The sequence below is a fragment of the Anguilla rostrata genome, chromosome 11 (assembly GCF_018555375.3).
Source record: "Anguilla rostrata isolate EN2019 chromosome 11, ASM1855537v3, whole genome shotgun sequence".
Taxonomy (NCBI): domain Eukaryota; kingdom Metazoa; phylum Chordata; class Actinopteri; order Anguilliformes; family Anguillidae; genus Anguilla; species Anguilla rostrata.
In genome coordinates this window covers 2893690-2921235 of record NC_057943.1, presented here as the reverse complement: position 1 = coordinate 2921235, position 27546 = coordinate 2893690, and the positions used below count along the sequence as shown (strand labels likewise).

General features: G+C 43.3%; 2 protein-coding genes and 3 non-coding genes across 6 annotated transcripts; all 5 read right to left on the bottom strand.

Moving 5' to 3' along the window:
• Positions 1 to 223: 223 nt before the first annotated feature.
• Positions 224 to 12645, bottom strand: LOC135235218 (ETS domain-containing protein Elk-4-like). 2 transcript variants are annotated; one of them, XM_064300494.1, is made up of 8 exons: positions 12409 to 12645; positions 12228 to 12304; positions 11326 to 11418; positions 10203 to 10414; positions 8171 to 8995; positions 7175 to 7399; positions 4651 to 4770; positions 224 to 3755 (listed from the first exon to the last, which is right to left on the bottom strand). In XM_064300494.1, exons 4-8 carry the CDS (start codon positions 10407 to 10409, stop codon positions 3657 to 3659), a joined length of 1476 nt encoding a protein of 491 aa, XP_064156564.1. In that variant the 5' UTR covers positions 10410 to 10414; positions 11326 to 11418; positions 12228 to 12304; positions 12409 to 12645; the 3' UTR covers positions 224 to 3656. The 2 variants fall into 2 exon arrangements, with proteins under 2 accessions (XP_064156564.1, XP_064156563.1); XM_064300493.1 differs by lacking the exon at positions 11326 to 11418 and having other exon boundaries at positions 12409 to 12644.
• Positions 12646 to 13733: 1088 nt separating this feature from the next.
• Positions 13734 to 13806, bottom strand: trnar-acg (transfer RNA arginine (anticodon ACG)). Its single transcript has one exon. It is a non-coding gene; the product is annotated as a tRNA-Arg (tRNA).
• A 469-nt stretch (positions 13807 to 14275) lies between these two features.
• trnar-acg (transfer RNA arginine (anticodon ACG)) lies at positions 14276 to 14348 on the bottom strand. Its single transcript has one exon. It is a non-coding gene; the product is annotated as a tRNA-Arg (tRNA).
• Positions 14349 to 14969: 621 nt separating this feature from the next.
• trnar-acg (transfer RNA arginine (anticodon ACG)) lies at positions 14970 to 15042 on the bottom strand. Its single transcript has one exon. It is a non-coding gene; the product is annotated as a tRNA-Arg (tRNA).
• Positions 15043 to 18677: 3635 nt separating this feature from the next.
• LOC135235216 (nuclear ubiquitous casein and cyclin-dependent kinase substrate 1-like) lies at positions 18678 to 27259 on the bottom strand. Its single transcript, XM_064300491.1, has 8 exons — positions 26905 to 27259; positions 23315 to 23364; positions 22977 to 23067; positions 21869 to 21915; positions 21394 to 21540; positions 20439 to 20591; positions 20188 to 20328; positions 18678 to 19322 (listed from the first exon to the last, which is right to left on the bottom strand). The coding sequence occupies exons 1-8, from the start codon at positions 26919 to 26921 to the stop codon at positions 19090 to 19092; spliced, it is 879 nt and encodes a 292-aa protein (XP_064156561.1). The 5' UTR covers positions 26922 to 27259; the 3' UTR covers positions 18678 to 19089.
• Positions 27260 to 27546: the final 287 nt, after the last annotated feature.

Below are 27546 nucleotides of genomic sequence, written 5' to 3'. Positions count from 1 at the left end.
GGAAAGAGAAGATGGGAATGTAGGTAGACTGGCTTCTGTTAAAACCTTTACTTTTCACACAGAAACCAGTGAAACATGTCAAGTGTTTGTAACAGTGATGAAAACGTTATATCAGTGATGGTGAAATTGTTAATGTATGTAATGAGCAATGAATATTTATAGATCTCAGCCATAAAACCTAAACGGTCATCTTGTTGATTAAGAAAGAATCTCCACAACCAAATAAAATAAAATCTTTTTAATATCCTTTTTTTCCCTCAAAAATGTAAACACTTCCCCTGCACAGAACCCAAAACCAAGATTTGTAAACAATGGGAAACTTAGTTTTAATGAGAGTCGAGACAGGCTAAAACCTTTGTAAAAGTGTAACATATATATGTACACATGTATATACACATCGAAGAGATCGTCAGTTTATAGTCAAATTATTTTCTGCCTCAACCAAAGGTAAATGTGTTTCTGATCATCATAGTTTAATATTGAATCAGTACAAAAATATGAACCTCTCCATGAATGATCTGAACCTTAAATTCAAAGCCAATTGCATATCACAAGTTACAGAATTTCAAAATACAGACTGTGTAATTATGTCAGTCCAGCTCCTCATCATAAAATTACCTCAGACAATTATGAGTCAGCTATATTCATCTTAGAAATATGGCATTTATAGCTATGGAACTGCTCAAAAGCACATTTAATTAAAAAAGCACCTGGAAATATAAAACCATGAAAACATCCTAAAAAAACCAGTTTGTCCAGTTTGAAATTCCACAGCATAAGACTCCTTATGCACAGACATCATAATTAACTAAACAATTTGGCAAAAGCACAGAACTTTGTTCTGTTCATGAAAACAATATACAACACAGTACTGCAACTATAATGTACAAGAAAATGTATGTTCGACATGCCATGGTGTACACTGCTTGCATACACAGTGTGCACTGCCTGCATCCACAATGTACACTGCCTGCATACACAATGTACACTGCTGGTAAAAAAACGCAACAAAACACACAAAATCTGAAATTCTTTCCAGAAGACAACAACATTCATGTCATTCCAGAAGCGTCTCAAGAGTGAGAGAGAGAAGGGAGAGACATTTTTCATTCCAGTACACCTCGGCCAATCAAATCCAATGTTACACCGGGATCAAAGGCGAGGGGGAGGGCCGAATCATTTCGCACAAACGAGTTCTGAACTTTTGGATTTACACACAACACAGAGACAAATGGCAAATGAAGACTGAAGCGACAGCAAATCAAAATGAATAAATGAACACTGACTATATACATTACAGGCATTTAGCAGACGCTCTTATCCAGAGCGACTTACACAACTTTTTTTACATAGCATTTTTACATTGTATCCGTTTATACAGCTGGATATATACTGAAGCATTTTCGGTTAAGTACCTTGCTCAAGGGTACAACGGCAGTGTCCTTACCCGGGAAGCGAACCTTGCGACCTTTCGGTTACAAGTCCAGTTCCTTACCCACTGTGCTACACTCCGTCCGTATACCGAGCAGACGTATAAGGTGCAAGCGGTAAGTATTTGGACAGAGACACAATTGTTATTGTTTGGGGTCTGTACTCCAGCAAATTGGATTTGAAATAAAACAATGAACATGAGGTTAAAGTGCAGACTGTCAGCTTTAATTTGAGGGTGCTCAAAATCCACATTGGGTGAACCATATAGGAATTTCACCACTTTTTATATATAGTGCCCCGATCGTGTCACTGTCCATATACCTACGGACAGCAGTCAGTAGGATTTTTTTGGTCACAAATGCTGCGGTTGTTCTTCTGCAAATGCAACAGGCAGTACATACTGTAAGCTATAACTGCACATGGCACACTGCCCCCTAGCTGTAGTAATCTATATTACGATGGTACACATCTAAATCACACATGCACAGCACCTTCATTTAACAGCAAACATAATATTTCATAAGGCGGTCAACGTGTTCCACCAGGCGGCTTCTGATACTGACAGAAACTTCCCTACACATGATCCGGAATTCCTGTCAGCGTGCGTTATTTTATTTACATAGAGTAAATTTCAACTGTTGAACGAAACCAAACGCTGACTGTGAGCACAGGAAACACAACCTCGTGCCAATGCGAAAATTGCTGGATCTGTGCTGCACAGCCGTGCAATATTCAGGATATACCGTACTCCAAAAGGATTACCTTCACCAAAAATTAGGATAAAACAATACCTATGATACTATGTCCACCGACTCCCCTTTCTCATTCCAATGTCCAGATGTCAAATATTCCTCATATTTAATTAATTAATTCATTAATTAATTAACTTTACATTAAGCACCATGCAGGTCAGAGTAAATTATACTGAAGACCACTGAGAAGAAAGACACATTGTTCTGCTACATTTGCTGACGCATGACCAACGGACAAAAAAAGGTTTAAGGCACAAATGCTGGTCATACACCATACAGGTATAAAGAGAGAATAGGGTATGTTTTCAAAACTAATCTCTCACAGATGGAAAAAAAAAAAAAACATATATACAGTTATCAAAAATAACTTTGTATGAATTACTCATTATTTTGGGGTCTTAGCAACCATGTTTTCCACCAATTATGACATCATCATCAGACAGCGAATAATGTTTCATACCCGAAGCTACATGAAAAGAGCCCTAAATGTACAAAAACTTTAGTTCTTGTCAAAGTTTGAATTAGTGTATGTCGGATCACTCACCAAAGTATTGCAGTGCCAACCACCCACACAACGCAGATCGGAGATGAACTAATGAGATAAAATACAACACAAGCAGCGAATTCTGAAATGTAATTTGGACAGCACAGCACAGTGATCCTCTTTAGGTGAGGGATTCGTTCTGTGCATGTACTATATACTTGTACGAGTAAAGAAAAACTGCATTTCTAAATGTTCAATATTTTCTTAATTCTGAATTAGACACCAACTGATCCACTTTCAAAGCCTTAATGTCTGTTCTCACCAGTCAGATAATTTCACCCACTCTACCACAAGTAAAACACGTACAAAATCTGTTGTGTAAACAGGAATATGTCCAGTATAAACAGTTGGGCACTGTTGCAGAAAACTCACTTTCCCACAATCCTTACTTTGAGGGGAGCTGATGTTGCCATGGAAATGCTTCTATATGCACAACGGCTCATGCCCGGGAACATCATCCCTCCTCCCTCCCCCATCAACTGAAGACAGCCATTCTTCTATCCGAAAGTCACGATTCCATAGTAAAGAAAAATTAGGTCCACCTGAAAGCGCTTTCCCAGGCATCTTGGTGACCTCCTAGAACCTAGTCTGTTCTGGTTATTCCATAATGGCTGATTTTGAGAGAGAGAACAGAAATTCAGCGAAAAAGACTTAATCAGCCACCAATGTGTGTGGAGTGGCTTGGGAAACAGGCACACATGTGTTTGTCTGATTGGCCTGGGCCGAAGGCATGGCTCGTCTCTTTGTCCCCAAATAATCCAGCGCCCCCTCGGTCTCTTGTGGGGGGGGTGGGGTGGGGTGGGGGGGTGCAGAGAGAATCTTCCAGTCTCCTCCAGTGCTCAGCCTGAGAAGGGGAGGGGCTGGTTTGGTTTGCAGGCCAAAGCTGGGAAGTGGTGTAGTGGGAGGGTGGAGGGGGAGTAAGTGCTCTCCTACGTCTTCTGGGAGTCGGGCGAGAGGGGTGCGGGGGTGTTGGAACCGTCCACACTGGACACGGGCAGCTGGAACTGTGTGTTCAGCACCGAGGGAAACTGGAAGACAGGAGGGGACAGGTGAAGTCCACTGAGCAGGACTACCTGTGGCTGCACACAGCTCAGGCAGCAATGCAAAACAGGCAGACAAGATGGCCGTCCTGCCGTAGAGGCCTGCAAACAACTAGACTTCCTTATCAGAGGATTGTCTTTGATACCAGAGAACCATGTGACGGCTAATATTATGCCATTGTGTCCTTGTGGATAAGGTTATAAGCACGGAGTCTGTAGGGGCTGTGGAGTTGCACGGTGGGTTCAATCCCCAGTTAATTTATGTGAAATACTTTCAAGATGCCACATTAGTTTAGCAGTGGTCCAGTCTAGACTGCTTATCAAGATTTAAACATACAAGCTCTGAGCACTAATTGTATTGTTCTTAACTATTCCAGTTAAAAATCAGGCCACCCTGTTAATGTTTCAGCCCAGTTTGACCTTCCATCAGAACACCGTAAACACTTTTTTTTTTTTTAAACTTGCCCCTTTGAGACCTCAAACAACCGTTCCTAACCTAACAAAACCCATGCTAATGTTGGTAAAATTGCCCTGGTGGGTTATTAAGAGTGCAATAAGAGTCTATACTCTTGCACTATTAGTAATAATGCAATTAGAATTCAAATAAAATAAGCCATTTCTGTTATCTACATAAAAGGGTGAAAACATTTAGATGTTGTTACTTCAACTTCATTTTCGCAGAAAAGTTATGAAAATTTTAATTACCATAGGTAAAAATAATGACTCTACTTCACCTATGAAAGCAACTCTTTAACCAGTTCATGCAATGCCAGTTAAATTGACTGTTTGGAGATTGTACTTGCAGAATGGTGCAGAATGGTTAAGTTTTGACTGGGTTAAACCTGTGAACAGTGCAAGGTACTGGAGAAGGACGCAGACTCACCTGGAACAAAGTGGATGTGGCCTGTCTCCAGGCAGGGCTAAGAGGAGCCACTGGACTGAGCGTGCTCCAGAAGTGGATGTTGGAGAGTAGGGGGCTCGGTGTGAGCAGATAGGTGGGGGTCTACAAACAAACAGACAGACAGACAGACAGACAGACAGTCATTTAACAGAAAAAACACAACCGCTGAGCACCTGTCCCAGTGCAAGTGGAAACTAATGAAATCAGCATTGGATGCAAATAGCAAGGTCTCCCCCAATTATCAACAGGCGCGAAAATTCGTTCATAATATTTGTTCTCTATTACTGTAATCTATATTCGTACATATCTACTCAATTTTCTACATTTTCTCGCTTATTGGTCCGGTTACTAACGCAAAGCGGGCGGAGGCTTCGCACCTGCATTGTTATTGGGAGTGAATCAGCTGGTTTGCTGGTACGTTGGTTCGATTACCTCACGTGAGAACTTTCAAACATTTCAAACAAGCCAGCAAGACAGTGCTCGCGAAAGCTAATGTTAGATAGATAATGAAACCGCTAAAAATAATAAATGGCTTCCCAGAAAAGAGGTTCATTAGCACAGTTGAAGATAACGTCGTTTTAAAAAAAAGAATTAATAGCTACCGTTGAAGAGTATACTGGCAGGGGGAACCTGACGAAGAAGAGTCGGTAGTTCAAACAAGTTAGCGAAATGCCGCGAATTTGTCTGGAACTCTACTAGCCTTAATACAACCGTCGTGGGTAAGTACACAGATTCTGTTCAGTTGTCGCTGACGAAGGGATTTCAACTTCTTAAATGTGACAATCGCCGAAATGTGATCATACATTTAATTCAGTGGCTAGCTACGTTCTGGCGCGAGTAACACAACTTAGCACCTAGCTAGCTGCTTAGCTCATCTGTGACCGTTAGCTAAGTCCACTCCTAACGGGCTAACTGTACATGTCCACAGATGCCGCTCTATGAAACTCTGTTTCGTTCAGTTAACTACATAATACATTTCTGTGGTTTCGTTACTGAAGTGGTGTTCTGTCCCATATGTAGGCAAACAAATTCTGCCGGTTATGAGGTACAGCTGGCAGGAGGGTTAACGAGGGCCCTAGTCAGACAGGACAAGTTGGGCCTCCATATGGGAGCACAACTTTAATGGGCACTAGCTAATGCCTGCTTCACTTGTTGTACCCTCTTATATTTATACTGATTTGTTATTTTGTTATTCATTATTCAGCCAATTTCTGTGATTCAACAAACTTTAAAAGATTATTGTTAATTAAAAAAAAAGAAAACAATTTAGTTTCATAATTGTGTATGGACGTGAACCGTCTGTGCTATGCCACTTCTCCAGTTTCTCAAGTGTGCACTTCTAAAAGCATGGATTCAGCAGAACACAGGTGTAAGACCATCATGCTTGAGTGTAGTCGCACAATAAAGGACAGAGCTGTGCTGCATAGGGTGTGGTGCACTGTTGCATGCTGCTGACACCACCCTGTCAGTGCACCTGGTGCCCTGCCATAAATAACTACATAAATAAATAACAGGAAAACATATATCATTACACAGACTAATAAAAAATACATTCATATTAATTGTTAAAATTAAATACTGACTAACAAAAACATACAATATGACTGGCATGGTCATGAGGCCTAACACCTGCAAAAGATCATGCAGAAAAGGGTTTTGAATGTTTCTGAGCAGATGGGACAATGCTGCCATCTACTGACCCAGACAGGCAATGACACTATGAGCCAACATCCCTGAAATCCAGAAGTTCTCATGAGGTCACACACAATTGCTTTACATCATGTGCACTTGATCCAACATCATTGCAAAACACTAAGTGTAAATGACTATTCAAAATTAGTGACTCACAATATTTTTTTGCACAAAATGTTCTTATGACTTACTGTTAAGATTTGCATTTTCATCACAAACCTCCACAGATTCCCATTAAAAACAATACTACTGCTTCTACATAATTAGGTACTTATTATGGATATAAAATCTAAGTGGGCACTCGGCACTGCCCCGTCCTCTCTGTTAGAGATCAGAGCCCACAAGCAGAAATTATTCCTAAGTTGAAAAATTTAGGAATGCACTAATGCATCACGATTAGTACACATGCTCCTAACTGACACACACCTTTTAAGGAGCAAATGCTTCTAATGGGAGTACTGTAGAACCCTGCTGCTGTACTTTGTGAAGAACAGGAAGTCTTACTGATTTACGTCAGACTGTCAGGGCCGGAGGTGGAAAATCCAGGTAAAAGAAGTAAAACACAAAGTAAAAAAAAAAGACCTCCCCAGTATTTTTGTTCCAACCACCTGGATTTATTAATTAGCGCAGTTCTTCAGCAAGGAGGTCAGAACTAATTAGTGAAATCAGCAGGCTGAGTTGATGGGTGGAAAAAAACGCATGGAAGGATTTTTACTTTCTGACCCCTGGACTTTACACCTGTGTGTTTGGGAGATTAATTAAGAAATTAATCTAGAGCAAAGGGTGGGGTGGTGGGGGGGGGGGGGGCACTGACCGACAGGAAAGCAGGGGTGAGGGAGTTGAGGGAGGCGAGGGAGGGGCTGGCCAGGTTCATGGTGCCGAAGTCGGAGCTGGTCACCAGCAGTGGGGGGGTCAGCTCCAGGCCCTTCGGCTTCCTGGACTTCCCGCTGTGGATGCTCTCCTGGCTGCTCTGGTCCGGAGAGCTTTTGGCCTCCTGCTCCAAGCCCCCCATGTCCTGGAGAGTAGAGGAGTGGGTCACCTGGGAGCACGGAGAGAGAGCAGAGAGTTACTCCAGGGAGCAGACTGGTGCCTCACTATAAGTGCTACAGATAAGTCCTCCTGATAAGGGGGCTGTCTGAATGGCTCATCCTGTTAAGGCCCTGTTCTAGTGCATGCATGGATGTGCTCTATAGTCTGGTATCTGGTAAAGGTTCTGTTCTAGTGCATGGATGTGCTCTATAGTCTGGTATCTGGTAAAGGTTCTGTTCTAGTGCATGGATGTTCTCTATAGTCTGGTATCTGTTAAGGCACTGTTCTAGTGTATGGAAGGGCCCCATGGTCTGGTATCTGTTAAGGCACTGCCCTAGTCCATGGATGGGCCCCATGGCTTGGTATCTGTTAAGGCGCTGTCCTAGTGCATGGATGGGCCCCACAGTCTGGTATCGAACCCCAGACCTTGCTAGTGCTAACTGCTCAAGAGCTGTCCAGGGATGGGACGGTTTCAGTTGATTGGGCGCCAGCAGTCTCTGCTGGTTGACTGGGCGGTTTCACCAGTTGAGCTGCACGTTAAGCGCTTCCCTCTGTCATGTCTGCAGGAGCCCAACTGGCCAACGGTGTGATAAGAAGCAGCGGCTCGCATCACATGCTTCAGAGGAGAGCACATGCTCGTCTGCTCTCTCCTGAACTGATGGAGGTTACGGAGGTGAGGGCTGATAAAATTACAATCGGAGAGCAAAGGGGGGAAAGTATTTTTAAAATAAAACAAAATAAAATCGTGTTTATAAGCCGAGTGAAGACGGTTTTCACTGACCTGCTGCACTTGCTGCAGCTCACATGGCTGGGAGGAGATGGACTCCATGTCGCTGTCGATTATCAGCTCCTGGGAGGAGTCGGGAACCATGCTCTGGCAAGGAGATTGGTCGGGGAGAGAGTGGGCGGGGCCAGAGAGGCAGAGGATGGGCACAGTCTTTGCTGTGTGAGACCCCTCTTTCTTCTCCTCCTCCTCTGTGTACGGATCCTGAGGAGTCTGGGACAGGGCCTTGGGTGGGCATAGCTGCTCTGCTGTGTGAGTCCCGTACGAGGGCGGGGCCTTGGCTGGGCACGGCTGCTGGGGTGGGTGTGTCCTATGCTGGGGCGTGGCCTTGGGCGGACACTGCTGCTGGAGTGGGTGTGTCCTGTTCTGGGGCGGGGCCTGAGGCGCAGCCTCCAGGAGGACCAGCTGGGACAGCTTCGGTGGGATGGTGCCGAATTTGATGACGGACTGGGCGGGGTCGACGGCGGACTTCTTCTCCGCCTGCTTGCGCCCTGGGTCCTCCACGCGGATGGACTTGAAGAGCTGGGCGCCGGCCTGCAGGGAGGTGAGGGTGAAGGTGGTGTACAGGCCCGAGTTGATGTAGTCGTTGCGGCTGGAGGGTTTGTTGGAGCCCTGGAAGGCCCCTGGCTGGGCGGCCTTCTCTCCCGCCCGGCGCTCCCCCCCGTCGTTTGGGGTGCCCCCCTGCTCACAGGAGGGCAGCGCCACCCCTCCTCCGGCCTCCCGGGCCCCCTCCACCTTCGCCACGAAGTCCCCGCTGAGGATGTCGGGGTAGGAGACGAAGCGGTACACAAACTTCTGCCCGTTCACCTTCTTTATGATGTTCTGCCAAGGGAGAAGCAGGGCTTATTACCGAAAACAGGGCGTTCAGTCTCTACCGTGGTGTAAAAAATGGTGTAAAAAAGCGTGTCCATCCTTACGTTAAATAATTTTACGCTGATTTAGCAGACGCTCTTAACCAGATTGATGTACAGTGTTGGAGTTAAGTGCATTCCCTCGGTGTACGAGTGCAATATTGCCAGACCTGGCTAAGAACATTCCAACACCAACAAGTAAAGCTGCAACAAGACTGAAGCACTAGTGCAGGTTAACTAAGCTAACCAGGAACCAAATTCTAAATGCATACATAATGGGTACATGAATACTTTGAGTGAGATTTTATTTGTTCATTTTTTGTACCAAATGGATGCTGCATGGCAGAAGTGGGCAAAAACTGCATATATGTATTTTTTAACCCAGTTGGTCTGAAATCCATGCTAAACTGAAAAAATAAATGAAAATCCTACCTATGACCTCAGGTGAATGGATTCAGCAATTCTTTGTGACCTCACTTTTTGTATTGTTCTCTTTCTTGGGAAAGTGTGCATTGGCAAACTGCAGACTGCTCTGTAAAATGGCCTCTAATCTACTCTGATGGTGACCGAGTCATGGCTGAAATGTAGTGCTGCTCACCTTGTCATAGCAGTGTAGTTGCAAAGCTTGCAGTAGCATTAGTGCAATGCTGGGCTCACTCTGTTGCAGTACTACTGCAGGGCGTGGTTCACCTAGTCTTTGTAGTAGGGCAGCATATGGCAGACCTAGTAGTCATGTAGGGCGTGGCTCAGCTTGTCATAATAGTAATGCTGGGCAGGGCTCAGCTTGTCAAAATAGTAGCGCAGGACGGGACAGAGCTGGTCATAATATTAACGCAGGGCATGATTCAGCTTGTCATAATAGTAGCGCAGGGTGTGGCTACGCTTGTCATAATAGTGGTGCAGGGCGTGGCTCAGTTGTCATAATAATAGTGCAGGGCATGACTCAGCTTGTCATAATAGTGCCACAGTGTGTGACTCAGCTTGTCATAATAGTGCCACAGTGTGTGACTCAGCTTGTCATAATAGTGCCACAGTGTGTGACTCAGCTTGTCATAATACTGCCACAGTGTGTGACTCAGCTTGTCATAATAGTAGAGCAGGGCGGGGCTCCGCTTGTTGTCATAGTAGCGCAGGGTGTGGCTCCGCTTGTTGTCATAGTAGCGCAGAGCGTGGCTCACCTTGTCATAGTAATATCGCAGGGCCCGGCTAAGCTTGTCGTAGTTCATGCTCGGCTTGTTCTTGCGAGCGCCCCACAGCCTGGCTACCTCCTCCGCCTGCAGTAGCTTGAACTCTCCGTCCTCATTGGTCCAGCAGATCAGCTGATCATTGCTGGGGTCCAGGAGGAGCTGAAGCAGGAACTGCCATAGGGTCACCGAGCTGTCCATCCCTCCTGGGAACAGAGGGAAGGAGGGAGAGGGTGGAGCAGGAGAGGGTGGAGCAGGGGACGGTGTTAGAATGTGAAAGGGGAGTGGCTCATCGGTTTGGGATTAATAATATGTTGAGAATAGAATCTGGAGAACATTTACTTTATTCTTCTAAATTTTGTAGAAAGATGTCAAAGCTTGCCCACACACAGCTAACTTTAACTTTCTTGAGAAAAAACAGTAGTCAGTAGTTTGCATTTTACAATTTTGCATTTAGCAGATGCTCTTATCCAGAGCAACTTACACACAGACTACATTTTTACACACAGTCCATTTATACTGGATATTTCACTGATGCTGTTCAGGTTGAGGACAGTGGCAGTGCCCCAGCTGGGAACTGAACCCATTACATTACACTACATTTATTTAGCAGACGCTTTTATCCAAACCTGCAGCTTTTGAGTTACAAGCCCAGTTCCCCAACCGTTATACAGTTTGATTAAAAGTATAATAAAAGAATAGGTTTCATTTTTGGTTTGGAATTTACTCTGTTTGTTTATGGTCAGTCCCAGGTGTACAAAAAGGGCCAGCATAGTGCATTATGGGACGGCACACAAAAGTCCTAAAATTTTCCACACAACAAAAAACGAAAAAGGTGACATTCACTGCAAGCAAAATCACAGTATGTTTTAATATTTATGTGGCGATAACCAGGATAACAACAGATTTTTTCATTTCCGATTGCACGGTTATATATTTGTCATGTATATTTATTCTTAATGTATAAAAAAAATCACAAAACACGCATACCCTCTAGTACATTACATCCATTTAGCAGATGCTCTTATTCAGAGCAACTTACACAAGTTTTGCGCAGCATTTACATTGCATCCATTTATGCAGCTGGATATGTACTGAAGCAATGCAGGTTAAGTACCTTGCTCAATGGTACAGCGGCAGTGTCCTATCCGGGAATCGAACCTGCCGCCTTTAGGTTATAAGCCCAGTTCCTTGCCCATTCGTGTGCGCACTTGCATGATGTGGAGAAGAAAAAGAGAGTCCACTAACCGTAATTACTGCTCCCTAAATAAGTGGTCTGTTCAGAGACTTATTTGAAACAAATTCCCCCTACGGTAACATCGTGGCGAATCGTCCCGGACTTTCAGTGAAAAAAATGAAGCTAACTGAATTGCCACTGTTGTTGATTACACTCTCAATCTCCAGATTTCTGTCGTTTGACAGTTTTTGGGAGCTGAATATGGTGGATATCCAGTGTGCTTAAATGTAACGCATTATCAAATACGCCGACATAAATGTCAAAAGGCTACTTCTGAAAGAGAGAAGGCGGACTATACAATGATTATCACACGAAATCTACCAGTGCCTTTTCTGGTAAACATTGACAACAGAAGACGCAGACACAAAGCGGGTCGACTTCCGGCATCGTATCGCAACAGTAGTTTCTGATTCTGAAGATCAGAGGAAGTTTGAGAAAACTTTACCAAGTTAGCACTTCCCGAGCACAACCATTTACGCTAGTCCTACTTGCGTAGCTGGGCGTGTTGTAGTAAATTTGGGCCTGTTCCGGCCTGGGTTGGGAGTCGATATAGAGGAAACGTTAGCCCATTAATTGGGAGATACCCTTTGCAGTAACGCTCCGAAAAATTAAGCGAAAAAAACAGATATTTAAAATCTTAACCACTTAGCCATATGTTGCAAATGTGCCAGTTTAGCAGACGTAGGAAGTTTTGAACACACTTGATGTTAGTTGCACAGTTGATAATGCATAATTTAGACTGTTGCTACTGAAAATTGAACACAAGATCCGGTGTGACTCACCTAGCCTAGATCCTTCTTGAGGATGGAACCCAGAACTGTGTGTTTGCAGTACAACTTCATGCTACAAACGTCCAAGGCTAAACAAAACACAAACGCATTTTCTGAAAATGATCATAGGAGCGATTACGTTCAAAATGGGACGCGTACAGAAGAGAAACCTTTAAGAACAGGAAATTAATACCTATGAGATCACTTCCTCTTATGTTTCAAACTTCCAAAAATGTATGTATATTTTACAAATGTGTAGCTTGCTGAGATCGATGCAGACGTTTATAGGTTATCCAATAATGTTTTCTGCCAAAGTACCACACAAAGTGAAAAGGATAGTTTTGAAAAAGAATCAGATCTCAGGTTTCTGATTGAAATTGTAACTTGTTTCTGTGACACAAAACTGCACGCGAAACTTTACGTGGACCTCTACGAGCTTGCGTGGGTGGGAAGTGTTGCGTTATGAATATTCATAAGAGCCTCTGAAGAGACGAATTATGATTGCATGTCGTTGGATATTAAAAAAATCAAAATACATACATTCGCAGGTATAATATCACTTAATATTATACATCCCACCTTCACTTTAATTTGTAATTTAAAAACGGTAACTAAAAATGAGTCAACAAAGGGGTTAAGAAAAAAATTATAATTGTTATAATTAAATTGTTTTATGTGTTCTATGTGTTCTTCCACATAGCAAAAGCGCTAACCTGTTTGAGTTGTAAAATCTAAAAAAAAACTTCAAAAAACATGTCGTTTAAAGTAAATAAAAAATCTCGTGACATTTGTTGTCGTGTATAGTCTTAGAGATGCGTAACCATTATCCTTAGCGTCACTGGACCTGATGTTTGGGGAATTTTTTTATTAATCATACGGACCTTGATTAGCTGCAACACTCTTGGAATGATGTGGCTCTTGATTGACCGTATCTTTCCAGTTCTGGGAGGAGATTCAAGCTGTGCTGGGTCTTAACAGGCAATTCTCGGTAGATTGTAATTGAATTGTTTTAAAGAAGGTTCTTCAGCATAGTTAAAACAATTTTTACTGTAAGTTATTTCTTTCTTATGAAATTAAATGTAATTCAACTGAGAAAGTACATCACTGTTTTTGGGTCCCGTTTATTGGCTGGATTATGTGTAAAGGAAATTTCTCAGATAACCTAAAAAAGATAGCAAAATAAGTAGTTCCTGTATATATGACCAGTAAAAATGGCTGATCCGGCCAGATTGATTGCCAGAAATGGTACTGATGAATCAAATGTAACATGGAGAGAGTGCAGTTCTTGTTGGTAGATGCCATTTAACAGGCGCCAGAAAGCAATTCCAATGGAAAACATATTTTCCATGTTGGCAAAAAACAAATATACAAAAACATGTTTTCTCTCAAGGACTGGGTCTCTATCAGAGCTGTATAGATGGAGAGGTGTTATATTTAAGTCGACTCAAGTGCAAGTATTTTGTATATTTGTTTTTTTGCCAATTCATGGGCTGTTGACTCATAATCTGTAAAAGCAGACGAGCCAGCCAGGAGTCGAACCTGGAATCTTCTGATCCGTAGTCAGACGCGTTATCCATTGCGCCACTGGCCCTGCTGTTGGGTTCTGGGTAAAGAGACAGACCCTGATTGGCGACAGCATTCTTGCACACCACACAGGGGCTGCATCTCCAGAGGTTGTGGTGTCCAACCGATTCCAGAATTGAATTGTTGTTTTAAACCATGTTCTTCCATGTAGCTGATCTTCCCATTTTATTTGTAAAATAATACTGCTTTCATATTTATCTTAAAGAAACATGAAATTGTATGTAATATTAATGGAGAAGTTGCATCACAAATTGGCTATCGTTTATAGGCAGAGTTAGATGCGTAAATGTAATTTCTCATATAACCTAGAAAAGGTTGTCCAGACGTGGGTTTACATTTCTGTTTTATATGAATTCAGGTGTTGCAATTAAGGAGAGTCAATTTGTATGTGAGCCACATTTATTTTTCATTTTATTTTTTCTCCCAACAGTAGTTTAATTCTTGGCCCATTAACATGCATGATCAGTAAAACCCAACGAGCCAGCCAGGAGTCGAACCTGGAATCTTCTGATCCGTAGTCAGACGCGTTATCCATTGCGCCACTGGCCCTGCTGTTTGGCTGTTCTGTGTAATGAGACAGACCCTGATTGGCCACAACATTCTTGATAGCAATGTGGCTCTTGATTGGCCAAACCAAGCAATTCTAGGATTGTAAAATACGTTGTCCACTTGATGTTGTGAGTTATTATTTTATGTGAATAAATTATATATTGCCTAAAATGGTACCGATAAATCCATGTAACATGGAGAGAGTATTTATCTTGTCAGTAGATGCCAGGTAAGAAGCATCATAAAGATTTATCTTAGTAAAACTGTATTTTGTCTCAAGGACTGAGTCTCTGTCAGGGCTGTGTTCATGGAGTGGTGTCACATTTGAGTCAATTGCTGTGTGAGCCAAATTTTTTATTTTTCTAATTCTTTACCAATAGTAGTTCAATACATGGGCTTATATTAACAGTGTTCTGGCTAAATAGTTCATTATTGTAATCAGTAGAAACAGACGAGCCAGCCAGACCTGGAATCTTCTGATCTGTAGTCAGACGCGTTATCCATTGGAGGCAGTGTGGCTCTCAATGGCCATTTCTGTCCAGTTCTTGGTGCCAATATGAGCTGTGATTTGCTAGACCAAGAAATTCAAAACTCGTGAGATTCGATTCGTGAAAAAGATCTCGAGCCAGCCAGGAGTCGAACCTGGAATCTTCTGATCCGTAGTCAGACGCGTTATCCATTGCGCCACTGGCCCGGATAGAAAAGTGCCCTCTCTTTTCATCAGTCAATTTTAAAAACCTGCGAATTTTAGCGAACTGAAATTGTTCGAAATTGCTGCGCATTACTTTGGACTACGGACTAACATTTTAAGGTATAGGCAATGTATTGATGCATTTATTGAAATCTACCTTACGAAACAAGGTTTACCTTTTTGGCACCTAGGCGTGGCTTCCAAATGAAGTTGCGCTGTGTCAAAATAAAGTTTAGGTGTGAATGTTAATAAGGTCAGTAAAGTTAATAAAAACGTTAATATCTCTGCCACAGGCTATTACTAGCTCGAGATTTTACGAGCTTGTTCGACAGTTTATGTTGCTTCAGCGAAACCAGGCAAATGCCTGTTAACATGAATGATTGAATATGTACTTAGCTACAGATTCTCACTTTAGTTGACTATATTGAATTACTTTTGCAGATTTACCTTGCGTACATCGTTGGATAATATTTTATGTTTTTGCCATAGCCCTTTAAAAATAGGGGTGTTTTGAACTATTATCGTGGATCAGATATGTGCGCAGTGCTTGGATAACACTATTATAATTGTAAATGTACAGCTTTTGCCCGATATGTTTCAGTTCTCATTCTGTGAAATTTCCGTTAATCTTTACATACCGAAGAAGGAAAATAAAACTGCGATTTACCAGATTTACCTCATTCAAGATTCGCGCGTCTCTCAACCCAAGACACTGGAGCAAGCGCTTGGTAAATTCTTGGTAGACATTCGAGCTCTGATTGGCTGTCTCCTTCAATTCTTGGTAGCGAACGGGGATTTGATTGGATTTCACTACCAAGGATCACCGAGACTCACGACTACACAGTAACTCGGTTCCAACTGCGAATCTCTTGCATGAGCTGCGACGTATTGCACGCAAGTTACCCTGCAACTCCTTTATTTCCGAATATTTTGTCGCTGATAATGTTTCTTCTGTAAGCAATTCTGGTCAGACTTAAGATCTCACATTTTGGAAGAGTTAACTTTATCCATACTTTCAGTCTTAAAGATAATATGTTATCATGGAAATTTGATTAACACCTCTAGAACATGCAGTGAATTACCTTACCTTATTTGCGGTGGAAATGTGCTAAATTTATCCCCTCTCTGTCCCCTTCCCTACTTGATAGTCACTCCTTCCATTGTGTAGGCTAGTAAAAGACAAATAAGTAAACAATAAAAAAAGAAATAAAAAATCATGGCCTATGATGATATAGTAAAACCCCTGACAAATTGTAATCTAGTAAGTACCCATATAGCTGTATAATTTATGCTGCTATAATGTATGTGCAATATATATTTATCGTACTTGTTAATATTATTGTTTTTATATTCTTTATTTAACTTTCCAAATGTTGTATTCCTATCTGAGGGAAGTCTAGAGGCTTAACTCGCCCCAGCAAACATGCTAATCTGAAATGGTTCAGCAAATGCTGAGCTGCGCAAACCGATAACGTTGCAAGCTATGATCAGTATGAAGGAGTAAATACATTATTTTAAATGGTTCTCGTTATCAGACTTGGCCTCTGAATGAGTATGAAATAAAGTCATAACTGAGCTATTTTAATAACTTTGTTTGCTTAATACTAGGATAACACAAGTTCAACATGACCGGGAGAAAACCTGTATAGATGGGATAAGGGAAGATAAATTGGAAGGTGGTGGAAGCAAGGAAATCCCACGTGTGGCTTATTTCTGAACTTTTATTATCAGTTTTATTTTTAGTATTAATTACTTAAATGTTTCTGAAAATAAACGTTGAGACCGAAGTTGACTGTGTGTCAGAATACATTAAATGTTTTTTGGGACCACACCAAAAGAGAAATGGCTGTTTAACCAATTATTTTAAGAAAAATCTCGAGACTCATGATTTGGGAGGCTGTGTCAGTCATCCTCATAGGGTTACATGCTGAAAACACTCGTTCCGATGCTTCAGTAAAGATATATATTCATATTTTTCCTTTAAAAGCAAAGTACTTTTTATTTTTGTAAAAAAAAAAAAAAACTTACAAAAAAAAAATCCTGGATAGAGGAAAAAAAACATTCATTTTTGGATTTCTTGTCTCCTGAAACTGTACCCCTAGCCAACCCCCAACCACCCCCCCTCCACCCCCCAAAAGTAAGAAAGAAGCCCAGCACAACGGTTTAACCCGTAAGGGACACCTGCGCTGTTCACAAGATGTCAACCGTGTGCTGGGTGCATTACAGGAAATGCTGCGCCCTTCATCGCCTGTTAAAATACAGCACGCCACCAGCATCATGCATGCAGGCATACCCAAAAATCAGCATGTGTCTTCACATCGAAGGTCTGCGGGTGCACGTTTGCGCTTGGGCACACGTTTATTGTAAGTTCAAACCGTACAGCACTTTTAACATGTGCAAGTACCGCGGTGTCTGGGCATTTAGAAAACAGGACGGGCCCTTTCTGCAATCTCATTTCAGTCACATAATCAGGATACGTTAATAAGTGGGAACACCATTAAATACACATGTAAGACTCCAGAGACTGCACGCGTCAAATATTCCAGAATGCAGATTTTTTTTTTTAAGATTCTAGAACACACTTAAAATTCTGAGAATGCACACGTTTTAAAATGCCTAAACAAAGTCCCTCTCACCCATTCTCTCATCCATTCATTCAGTCGCTCTGCAGTTAATTTCAGCTCAAGCTCATGACCGCGCCTTGCTCTTGCTCTTGCTCCTTGGTGAAGAAAAGAAAAAGGTCCTGGACGGTCCGCTCGGACCGAGCGAGACGAATTGAGTGGCTCCCAGTGGCCCGTCAGTCTCACGCTCCCTCACACTAATACTGCGCGACTGCACGCGATGCTGAAGGACACGAGCAGAGATGAAGGTCAGATCAGGAGAGTCACACGATGAACAGAAACACAAAGAGGAGAGCAGCGCCACCACACTGCAGTCGGGACGCAATCTGAGGCCTGTGGTGGATGTTGGGAGAACATACCACTGATTGAGAGGGAGAGATATATGTTTTTTAATATTCCACCCCCGTAAAAACACACACACACACACACACACACTCACGTGCGAGTATACACACACATACACACAAACGCACACACACTACCAATGATTCCATGCAGATAGAAATACAACTTAAATTCAATTTGCAATTCTGGGGGGGGGGGGGCGGGCGGGCAAACACAAAAAGCACAGCTAATGCTGGAGCAATCTCCTGTAACCACCTGCTAGTTCCACACAGACTCAACAGGTTTTGTTCATGCGTAAAACGGGGACTGCATATTTCTGTCACTTACATATTTTTTTATTTAAGTGATAACTTTTGAATATTAACTGCATCACTCTCTCCCGCTTGCGCGCACACACACACACACACACACTTATGATATGGGTATTTACAGTTCAAAAACAGAAATGAGCAAACCGTTGAGCCAGGCTGACGTGAATTGCAATCCCCCAAAGCAGCGTTTCCTAACCAGCGGTTTGCCCTGGTGCTGGAATAGATTAAGCTCATTAGCATTCATTTACAGCTTCATTGATTATGTATGCATTTGAAATCTCTTCAGGTGGGCACTATATATATATATCTTCTGTGAAACAATGTGTGGCTGGAGGCGTGTTGATAATTGTTAAAAGTTAATCTTTGCTTAAATTTAGGGTGGCTTCCTGGACTGATTAATTCATCATAATTAGAAGCTTAATTAATAGTTCTAGACCTGAAGAGATTTAAGTGAACGGCAAATCTGCACCCGTGATGAACGCAGTGCAAAATCAACAAACACGCTGACCTTTCACCTGTCTGTTTGCAGAACCACACCTCCAAACTACACTTCACTTCCTCAAAGACTTAAAGCCAGGTAGAAATCAATGAACGAGATGCCTGATATCTAGCAGTACTGAACCGACAGCAGGTACTGAAACCAACATTCACCGTGGGCCTGCAGAACCTGAATTAAGAAACTCTGCTCTAAAGCTCCAAAGTAAAAATAATAGGGAAAACAAATGAAACGAAAGGAACAGGTAAAATAGAATCTTCCAGGCCCCGGAGGACAGCTAGTCTTCCCCAGACGGCACTTCATCTTCTGAGACATCCTCCTCTTCCTCCTTGGTCTTCTTTGGGGGAGGGGAATCTTTCTTCTGTTCGTGCTCTTCCTTCGCCTCCTCTTCCTCTTCTGGGGGGCTCTCTGGTTCCTCCTCCTCCTCGTCCTTGGCGGGGGGGGACTTCTGGACGGTCGAAGCCGCTGGGGTTCGGCCTTTGCCCTTGCCCTTCGCAGAGCTGGGGTTCACTGGGGAGAGGGGTGCACATAGGTAAGCAGCCACATCTGCACTGGACAATGCTAACAAGAGCCATGCTCGGTTTTTGGGTTTGCTGGTTTTGATGCATGGCTTTATGGAAGCATCCCTGGAATTAAGGCCAGGCATTCAGTCCGCCCCTCCCTTCTCTGTGATTTGGAATGCCCAATCATGATCACTGGTGCACATTCCCGCAACCTCCCACCGTCAGGTTCTGGAGAGCACAGGCAAGCATGCACTCTCCTCTGAATCACGTGATGTCAGCTGCTGCTTCTTATTGCACTAAGTAGGACCGTGCTAGAGCTGCAAAGCCGTGAGCCATGAGGGAGATGCTTCATTAACAGGTGGACTTAAGGGCAATCGATCAACCAGCAGGGGTCACTAGTGAGCAATGAAACCCTGTTATGGTGCTCTGTGCTGTTGTGTGAGGTAGGTAGGGCCCCTGTGCAGGTATGTGAGGTAGGTGGGGCCACTGTGCAGGTGTGTGAGGTGGGTGGGGCCCCTGTGTAGGTGTGTGAGGTAGGTGGGGCCCCTGTGCAGGTGTGTGAGGCGGGTGGGGCCCCTGTGCAGGTGTGTGAGGCGGGTGGGGCCCCTGTACAGGTGTGTGAGGTAGCTGTGGCCCCTGTGCAGGTGTGTGGGGCCCCTGTGCAGGTGTGTGAGGTAGCTGTGGCCCCTGTGCAGGTGTGTGAGGTGGGTGGGGCCCCTGTGCAGGTGTGTGAGGTAGCTGTAGCCCCTGTGCAGGTGTGTGAGGTAGGTGGGGCCCCTGTGCAGGTATGTGAGGTAGGTGGGGCCCCTGTGCAGGTGTGTGAGGTGGGTGGGGCCCCTGTGCAGGTGTGTGAGGCAGGTGGGGCAGCTGACCTGTGGCCTTTAGTCGGGGTTTGGGCTGCTTCTTCTCGTGTCTGCTCCTCCTGACGCCCTTCTTGCTCCTCCTCCTGGACCGGCCGTAGTCGCTGTCGTCGTCGTCGTCCACTGTGAAGTCCTCATCGCTGCCCGACTCGTCTGGGGGAGGGGGGGAGACAACGGTCAGCTGGGGGGCGGAGAGACACTGAGCAGCCAATCAGAGAGGAGGGGAAATAAAGGGAGGGAGGGAGGGACGGTGGATCGCTCACCGTCCACGCGGGCCTGGTGCTCTCGGTCCCCGTCCTCGTCCTCGCTGCCCTGGTCCCCCAGCAGGATCTCCCTCTGCTTGGACACGGCTTTAGTGGCTGCCTGCCGAACCTGCCGCACCTTCTTACGCACCACCCGCTCCTCATCGCTGTCATCTGTGAGAACGAGGACACACACACACACACACCGCATACACACACACACACGCACACACACACACCGCATACACACACACACACATACACACACACACACACACACACACACACACGCCACAAACACCCGCGCGCACACACCGCATACACACACACACATACGCCACAAACACCCGCGGACACACACCGCAAACACCCGCGGACACACACCGCAAACACACGCACACACCGCATACACACACACACACACCGCATACACACACACACACACACACACCGCGCGCACACACACATACGCCACAAACACCCGCGGACACACACCGCAAACACACGCACGCACACACCGTAAACACGCACCCACACACACACACACCGCAAACATGCACACGCACACACCGCACGCACACCACACACCGCAAACACACACACACACACACATGCACACGCACACACGTGCACACATGCAAAAACACAAATGTAAATCACGTTCGTAATCTCTCTTGCACCATTTATCAAGTGCCCCTTGGCTTGGTTTACTTTCCTATACCGATCTATAAAGCCATTTCAAAATACGCAGCAGTTGTGAATAACATGACATTGTTCTCCCTACTTTGTCTTGGGGAACGTAGTGTGCATTCCTACTTATACTTACAAATGCAAATGAAGGCAACTTTGAAAAGGGCAGCCTGTCACTGTACAAGACCGCGAAGGCTAAATGCAAAACACTTCGCTGAACTGGCTGCCCTGTGCAAACCCCCAAGCTGATCAGGCTGCGTATAGGGCGACAGCAGCTGACTCGTACCTGACACTTGTTTCCTCTTCCTTGTTCTCTCCGTCCTGCCTCCCTTCCCCTTTTTGGCCTTTTTTGAGTCGTAGTCGCTGTCACCTCCTTCCTCATCGTCATCCTCCTCCTCGCCAAAGTCATTGTCCTCGTTGCTTCCAAAGTCATCTGAAAGGGAGCAAGACAGCTTAGCAAAGAAATCTTCAACCTCCTTTTAAAAGTTGTATTTTTTTTTAAAGTTTTTTTTCTCCTCCCTTTTGTTGAGGAGTTATGAAGGAAAAAATGTGAGGGAAAACAATGCTGTAGGTTTAGCTGTGCAAGACAAGTTACCTGTCTTACTGTACCTCATTGTTACAATACAAATAGTTGATTCATTATGTTAGTATTACACATTCGAGGCCTGGGAGTGTCTCCAGTTGTGTGGAGTGGGACTGGAACTGAGTTTGACTCTGAAAAAACTGTCATCTTCATTTTATTGTGAAAACAACTGACTCACCTGCAGAATCATTATCTTTGGATTTAGACTTGTCTTCAGAATCATCACTGGAAAAAGGAAAAGAAAATGAGAGAATGAGCACGTCAAAAAAAAGAGCGATACTCATCATGTTTTGTAATGCAACTACCAGAATGATAAATCACTCTATATCCAGCAAGCTGAGCCAATGACTATAAAACACTCGTTACTTTATTCATTTAAATGCTTTATGAAACTCAAAGTAAAGGTTCAATTTTATTTATGGGCAGTTCAAAGTACTGCAATGGATTCCAAAGTCTGTTACCCTCTCTGACACACATACATCTTATTATTTGTGAATGATACCAGTAATTGCATAGTAGTGTCATAAATCAAATAATTATGCCCAATAGGCATGTATCCAGGACAAGGAAGACAAAGACAAAGGCCACATTTTCCACACTACATTAACCCCTTCTGTACCGCCCCATTTTTTAACCCAAGCCTGAAAATGACATACCCAAAATGAAATGGTTACTATTCTTGAACCCTTTTGATTTCAGGAATAATCCTGGTCTCTTTTGAAAAGGTAACCCTTGGGAGAGTCCAGGTCTGACTCTTGGAAACTGGCTGGCTGTGTACTGGGCAGAAGTTATACTGCCCATGTTGAGTTATTGTGGTCCCATTGGCTATATATGAGGGACTGCTTAGCCAGTACTGGTCAGAGAAGCTTATAGGTAGGCTTGTTTTTTTCTAAAGAATATATTCAAAGAGATAATAACATTAGTTTATATGCAATACTTTCAGCGTACATGCAACGGCGAAAAGGACAACACTGATTATTCCTCAGGAGAATTGCTAAGTAAAGAATGGACCTTCTATCAAGGTTTCTCCAAGTTTTGCGACAGAAAATGACTATGGACAAGCTTGTTTGGCCACACCGCATTACAAATTAAGGAACCGTTGTTGCTAAAACATTAGCATTGTAAAACAGTTTATAGAGATAGAACCGTGAGTTTTAACACTTTCAAACGGTGTATCATGTGATTGCACTGTAAAAAAACACTGAATTAATACAGCTAATCCTGCAATTTAAGGGGTTGATCTGCCCAGCAGGGAAACCTTGAATCCTGCCTCCTGAACCACACACCTGTCTTCCTGGGAGTTCTTGCCCGTCCGCTTCTTGTGCTTAACCTCACGAGGGGCTCGCCGCTTCTGTCCGTCCCTCCCGTACTCCTCATCTGCATGTCCGCGAGGACAAAGAGAGGGACACGGAGGTCTGTCACACACCCACCACGCCTAACGCACGAGAGCCAATGCACTGCACTGTGAACTTTTACTTTCAAGGTTACAGGGTCTTCAGCGCTGCTTTGAGAACATGCCCAGTATCAAATATAAAAACTCACAGAAGAAAGGGCACAGATAAGTTTTTTGTGGTACGGTACATTACTGCACATACCTACACCCCACAACAGCAACGACACTCACCTGCTTCATCTGATTCCTGGAACTGTGCGTAATCGACCACCTTCTTGTTCCTGCACGAAAACAATACACACACACACACACACACACACACGCACGCACACAAACACACACGTACATACACACATGCACCACCGTCAGGAAAAGGCACTGAGACATGCTGCTCTCTCCATTTGCCATACCCAGCACAGAGAACAAGGCAGGCCATCCGACTCCTCTACTTCAGCACATCTCACCACCCTGTCTCTAACTCGTCAGAAGACCTCACGGCGCTCAGACTGACTCGTATGGACAAGGCACTGGTGTGTCAGTTCACTTCGCTGTCTTAGCCTCCACTGCTACCCGACTGAGCCGGGGGATGTAACCAGTAACCACACAGTGTAACGTAACAATTTAAATGTACGTTTTAACTGCACATAATTCTGAATATGAATGCGGAGCATGTGCAATCAAAATAATATACTTTCAAATAGTTGTACGATGAATAAAGAATCAAAGGAAATGTATGGGATACAAAGAGCTTGCTATTCTGTCGAGACTCTGAGCTAGCCCACCTCAGTGGTGGTGATGATTCCCTCGCTGCCTTGTGCATGTATGGCTGAATCAAGCTGCTTTGGCTGGTTTTGTCCTCACTTTACACATAGTTTTCCACGATCCCCTCACTAGCTGCTGTCAGTAAATGCTAATACAAGCCCATTTAGTTGGCTGTCAGTAAAAAGGTAAACTGCAGTGAACTTTCACTGCAGAAGGAACTCATCCCTCAGTCATTCAGCTCTCCAGTGAACATTTTTCCTTTACATCAAAATGAAACTGTATTGTTTTTCTGTTTGAGTCATTTGGGAATGGAATGAATAGGCTACGTTTTTATTATGGCTTAATCATTAACACTACAACAGTAAAAAGGTGATTGCACAGAGGTTGGTTTGAACATGATCAGGACGGAACTTGGATAGGCTTTAAGGCTGCGATGGCTGTTACTAATTTGCATTGATCTACATGCAGTCCATCTTTCAGCTACACAATTTTATGACAGGTGTGTGTAATTGTACTTTTATGTAGTTTTCCATTTTATATATATATGAAAGTTAACTAAATATAAACATCTACTTAAAAGACAAAATAACTGTACACAGTTGAAAAGGAACGATACCGAACAAGGCAATCTACTGTATTAACACTGTTGTACTAATCAACAGCTTGTACCTTTTAATCTTTTCTGATCCGAGATTAACCTGTGATTGTATAGCTTGGAAATTACATCCCATTAAATGTTACATTTATGCCAGCTTCACAGTCCATAGTCCAGTTAGCTTAGGTAAGAAAGGGGAGAGAATTTAACAGGACAGTCATTTTGTTACTGTGTAAAATGGTGTGATAATAGGTAACTTGATTATTAGGTCCTGCAGTTTTTTCAGTCATGACAACCTGAAATTGTACAGGTGACAGCTAGGCTTAAAATATGCACATTAAATGGACAAAACTAATAGGATGGCCACCAAAACTCCGGAAAGACTGGTTTAGAGAATGCACAAGCCTTGGTTCTCTTATGCAAGTCAAAACCCCTCAGATCTCTGTGAACTCTTAATCCCCACATTGCCCTGTGTAGTGGGTGGCCAAAGTGGAAGGTCCTTCCACACGCTCTTTATAATTAAAAAATTAAAAGTAAACACTGTCGGGTGTGTTTTCGGCCTGCAGTGCATGCATTTGTTTAATCGGGTCAGAGGAGAGCAGCCATTTTGTCGAGCTCTGCGCAGTCACAATGATCCTACTGCCAGGAGCAGTGTGAGATCCTCATGTTATTCTGCTATAACTGTTATTCTGATATAGCCTGTAGATTTTCCTAAATGCATTGGTGGACGTCAGCAGTTTTTACATGCAGTTACTTAAACTTTGTGATGCCACTCACATAGTTTTCATAGCTTCACACATTGAAACATATTTTACTTAGGACTAATGAACTAATTTGTAATATTTGAGATTGTAAAGTGTGTTTATTCTTGGTACAATTTAATTATAAAAATAGGTTCCTGGGGGCCAGCTATTTAAGGTTGTTTTAGACTGAAAAAAAATTATATCTAGCTATGCCTTTAGGCATATTCCCTAAAAGACTTGTTCAGTCCAAAGTCTGTCATTTAAAAAACATATAAACTACTATCTTCCCTGCATATTCACTTTGTGATATTAATTTATTCACCTGTATTTACCAAAAGTAATTTGCTCAAGGGTACCCCAGCAGTTTTTGGCCACCTAGGATTTGAACCCATTACCTACTGGTTATCCACTCCCTGTTCTTCAGCCACTAGGGGTAAAATTAATTGCCTGTCTGTCTGCACAATTAATTCCAACTGCCCAGGAATTACCGGACACCCTTTCATTTTACATGTTCAGCCCCAAGGGTTGTTTTAAGTGGAAGATTTTGAGATATTTAAATGTATTTCAAATTGAGTGGGCGAGGTGTGACACTTTTTATTTTATTTTATTTTTTTAAGATCAGGTTAATTTAGTATTCTTGTATCATTCTTCGTCTAATTGTGGAGCAGTAAAAATCATACTGTTTGAATCTGTCAGTCTTTTGGATCGATGCATCATTTCACAAATTATTTATTTTATGGAGACAGACACGAACAGCCTGGTTCTCAAATGTAGAGCGATGGCTAGTTAGGGTTGCACTCCAAACCTTCAAGTCCTTAATGTGATGACGTGGAAAGACTGACTTGCACAACGTAAACAAAAAATAAAACCCAGAAATCCACTATTTTGCCCGTCACGTGACCGGAAGTTAGCGTAAACCGCGGTCTATTTTTTCAAGGACATGTAACTTTCTAAAATGACTGCTGTCCGTGGTTGTTGACGATTTGCACGTCTGACTGCGGAGCAACTGAATAAGTGCCTATATAGATTCTCAGGTAGCCGGGCACATTGACATTGTTGATCCATTAGAAACTAATGTGACGTTCACGTTTTGCAGATAAAATGCGCAAAACCTTTCAACTGAATGAATTCAGAAAAGAACGTGGCCAGCTAAGTTATCTTGTGTACCTATGATTTGTTTCTCCAAGTAACCTTAAACGTTATTAGGCAGCTGGGTGACGTTGGTGTGTTTTCACTCCACCTTTTAATTAACCAGCAAGGTGGCTAGCTAATGCAAGTCAGCCACAGGTTGGAACTGAGTAACGTTACGCGACAGGTTAGCTACCTAGTTATATTGACTATAAGCTAGCATCGTCGGCTACCCACCATTCATACGTGACAAAATGGATGCACATATTGGCAAATGTGCGTCATTTCACAGTTGGCTATTTAAAAACCTGAACGATACTAAACAACGTGACTGCCCAACCACCACATGGCAGAAATGTTATTCTGAAAGGGGCTGAAGCTAAACTGGATAACTAGTGATGTGGGAGACGTGCTTCGCGGCGTGGTATTAGCTAGAGGGCTGGCTAACTCAATTTAATTTTAGAGAAACAATACCACAAACAGCAACATCAGCTTGGTAGCTCACATACTTGTATTACTAACGTCAGCCAGGTAGCTTACAACATGCAACTAGCTAGCTAATTGCGAAAACGAAATAGCTCAGTGAAACGTACCTCGTAGGTCTTGACATTTTGCCGTAATACAGCGAAGGTTATAATTACATAAGAAGAAAGCTCCCAAGGAAAATACCTAAGTAGCTAAACCTTGCGGTTCTGCAAACTGTGTCTAGCTAGCCAGCTAGATCGCTTGGCGCAGCTAGCTAATTAGCTGCAGATGGGCAAAAAATGAAAGCCAGTTCCACCCTTAAAACAAAAATATAAAGTTGGCGGGGAAAAATGAAGAAATGTGTTTTAAATTTTTTATTTGATTTTTTTTTTCAGAAACACAAAACGGTCAATAAAGCAAACTGAAGCAGTAGGCCCTGCACAACCTAAATTGTCTGCTAGCACTGAGTCACTTCTCTTTAAGCCCAGAGACCCACGGCGACAGCTGACTGGAGCACGAATTCCTCTAGTGGGCAAGTGGAGTAAGATTTCAGATCTCCATTGGACAGACTTGCTGCCATTCATTTTTATTGTCCCGCCTAATCACCCCTCCTCACGCTCGTATAGGTTGAGGTGACACTGATAAGAAAACAAAACGAGAACACTGAATTCAAGCAGCCGTTATATTCCCGATTGAATGAGAGAGTATAGTCGTTTTAAGTTTACAGTTGTAGCCTACATAACACTACACCCGCTATCTCGGGTATCTTT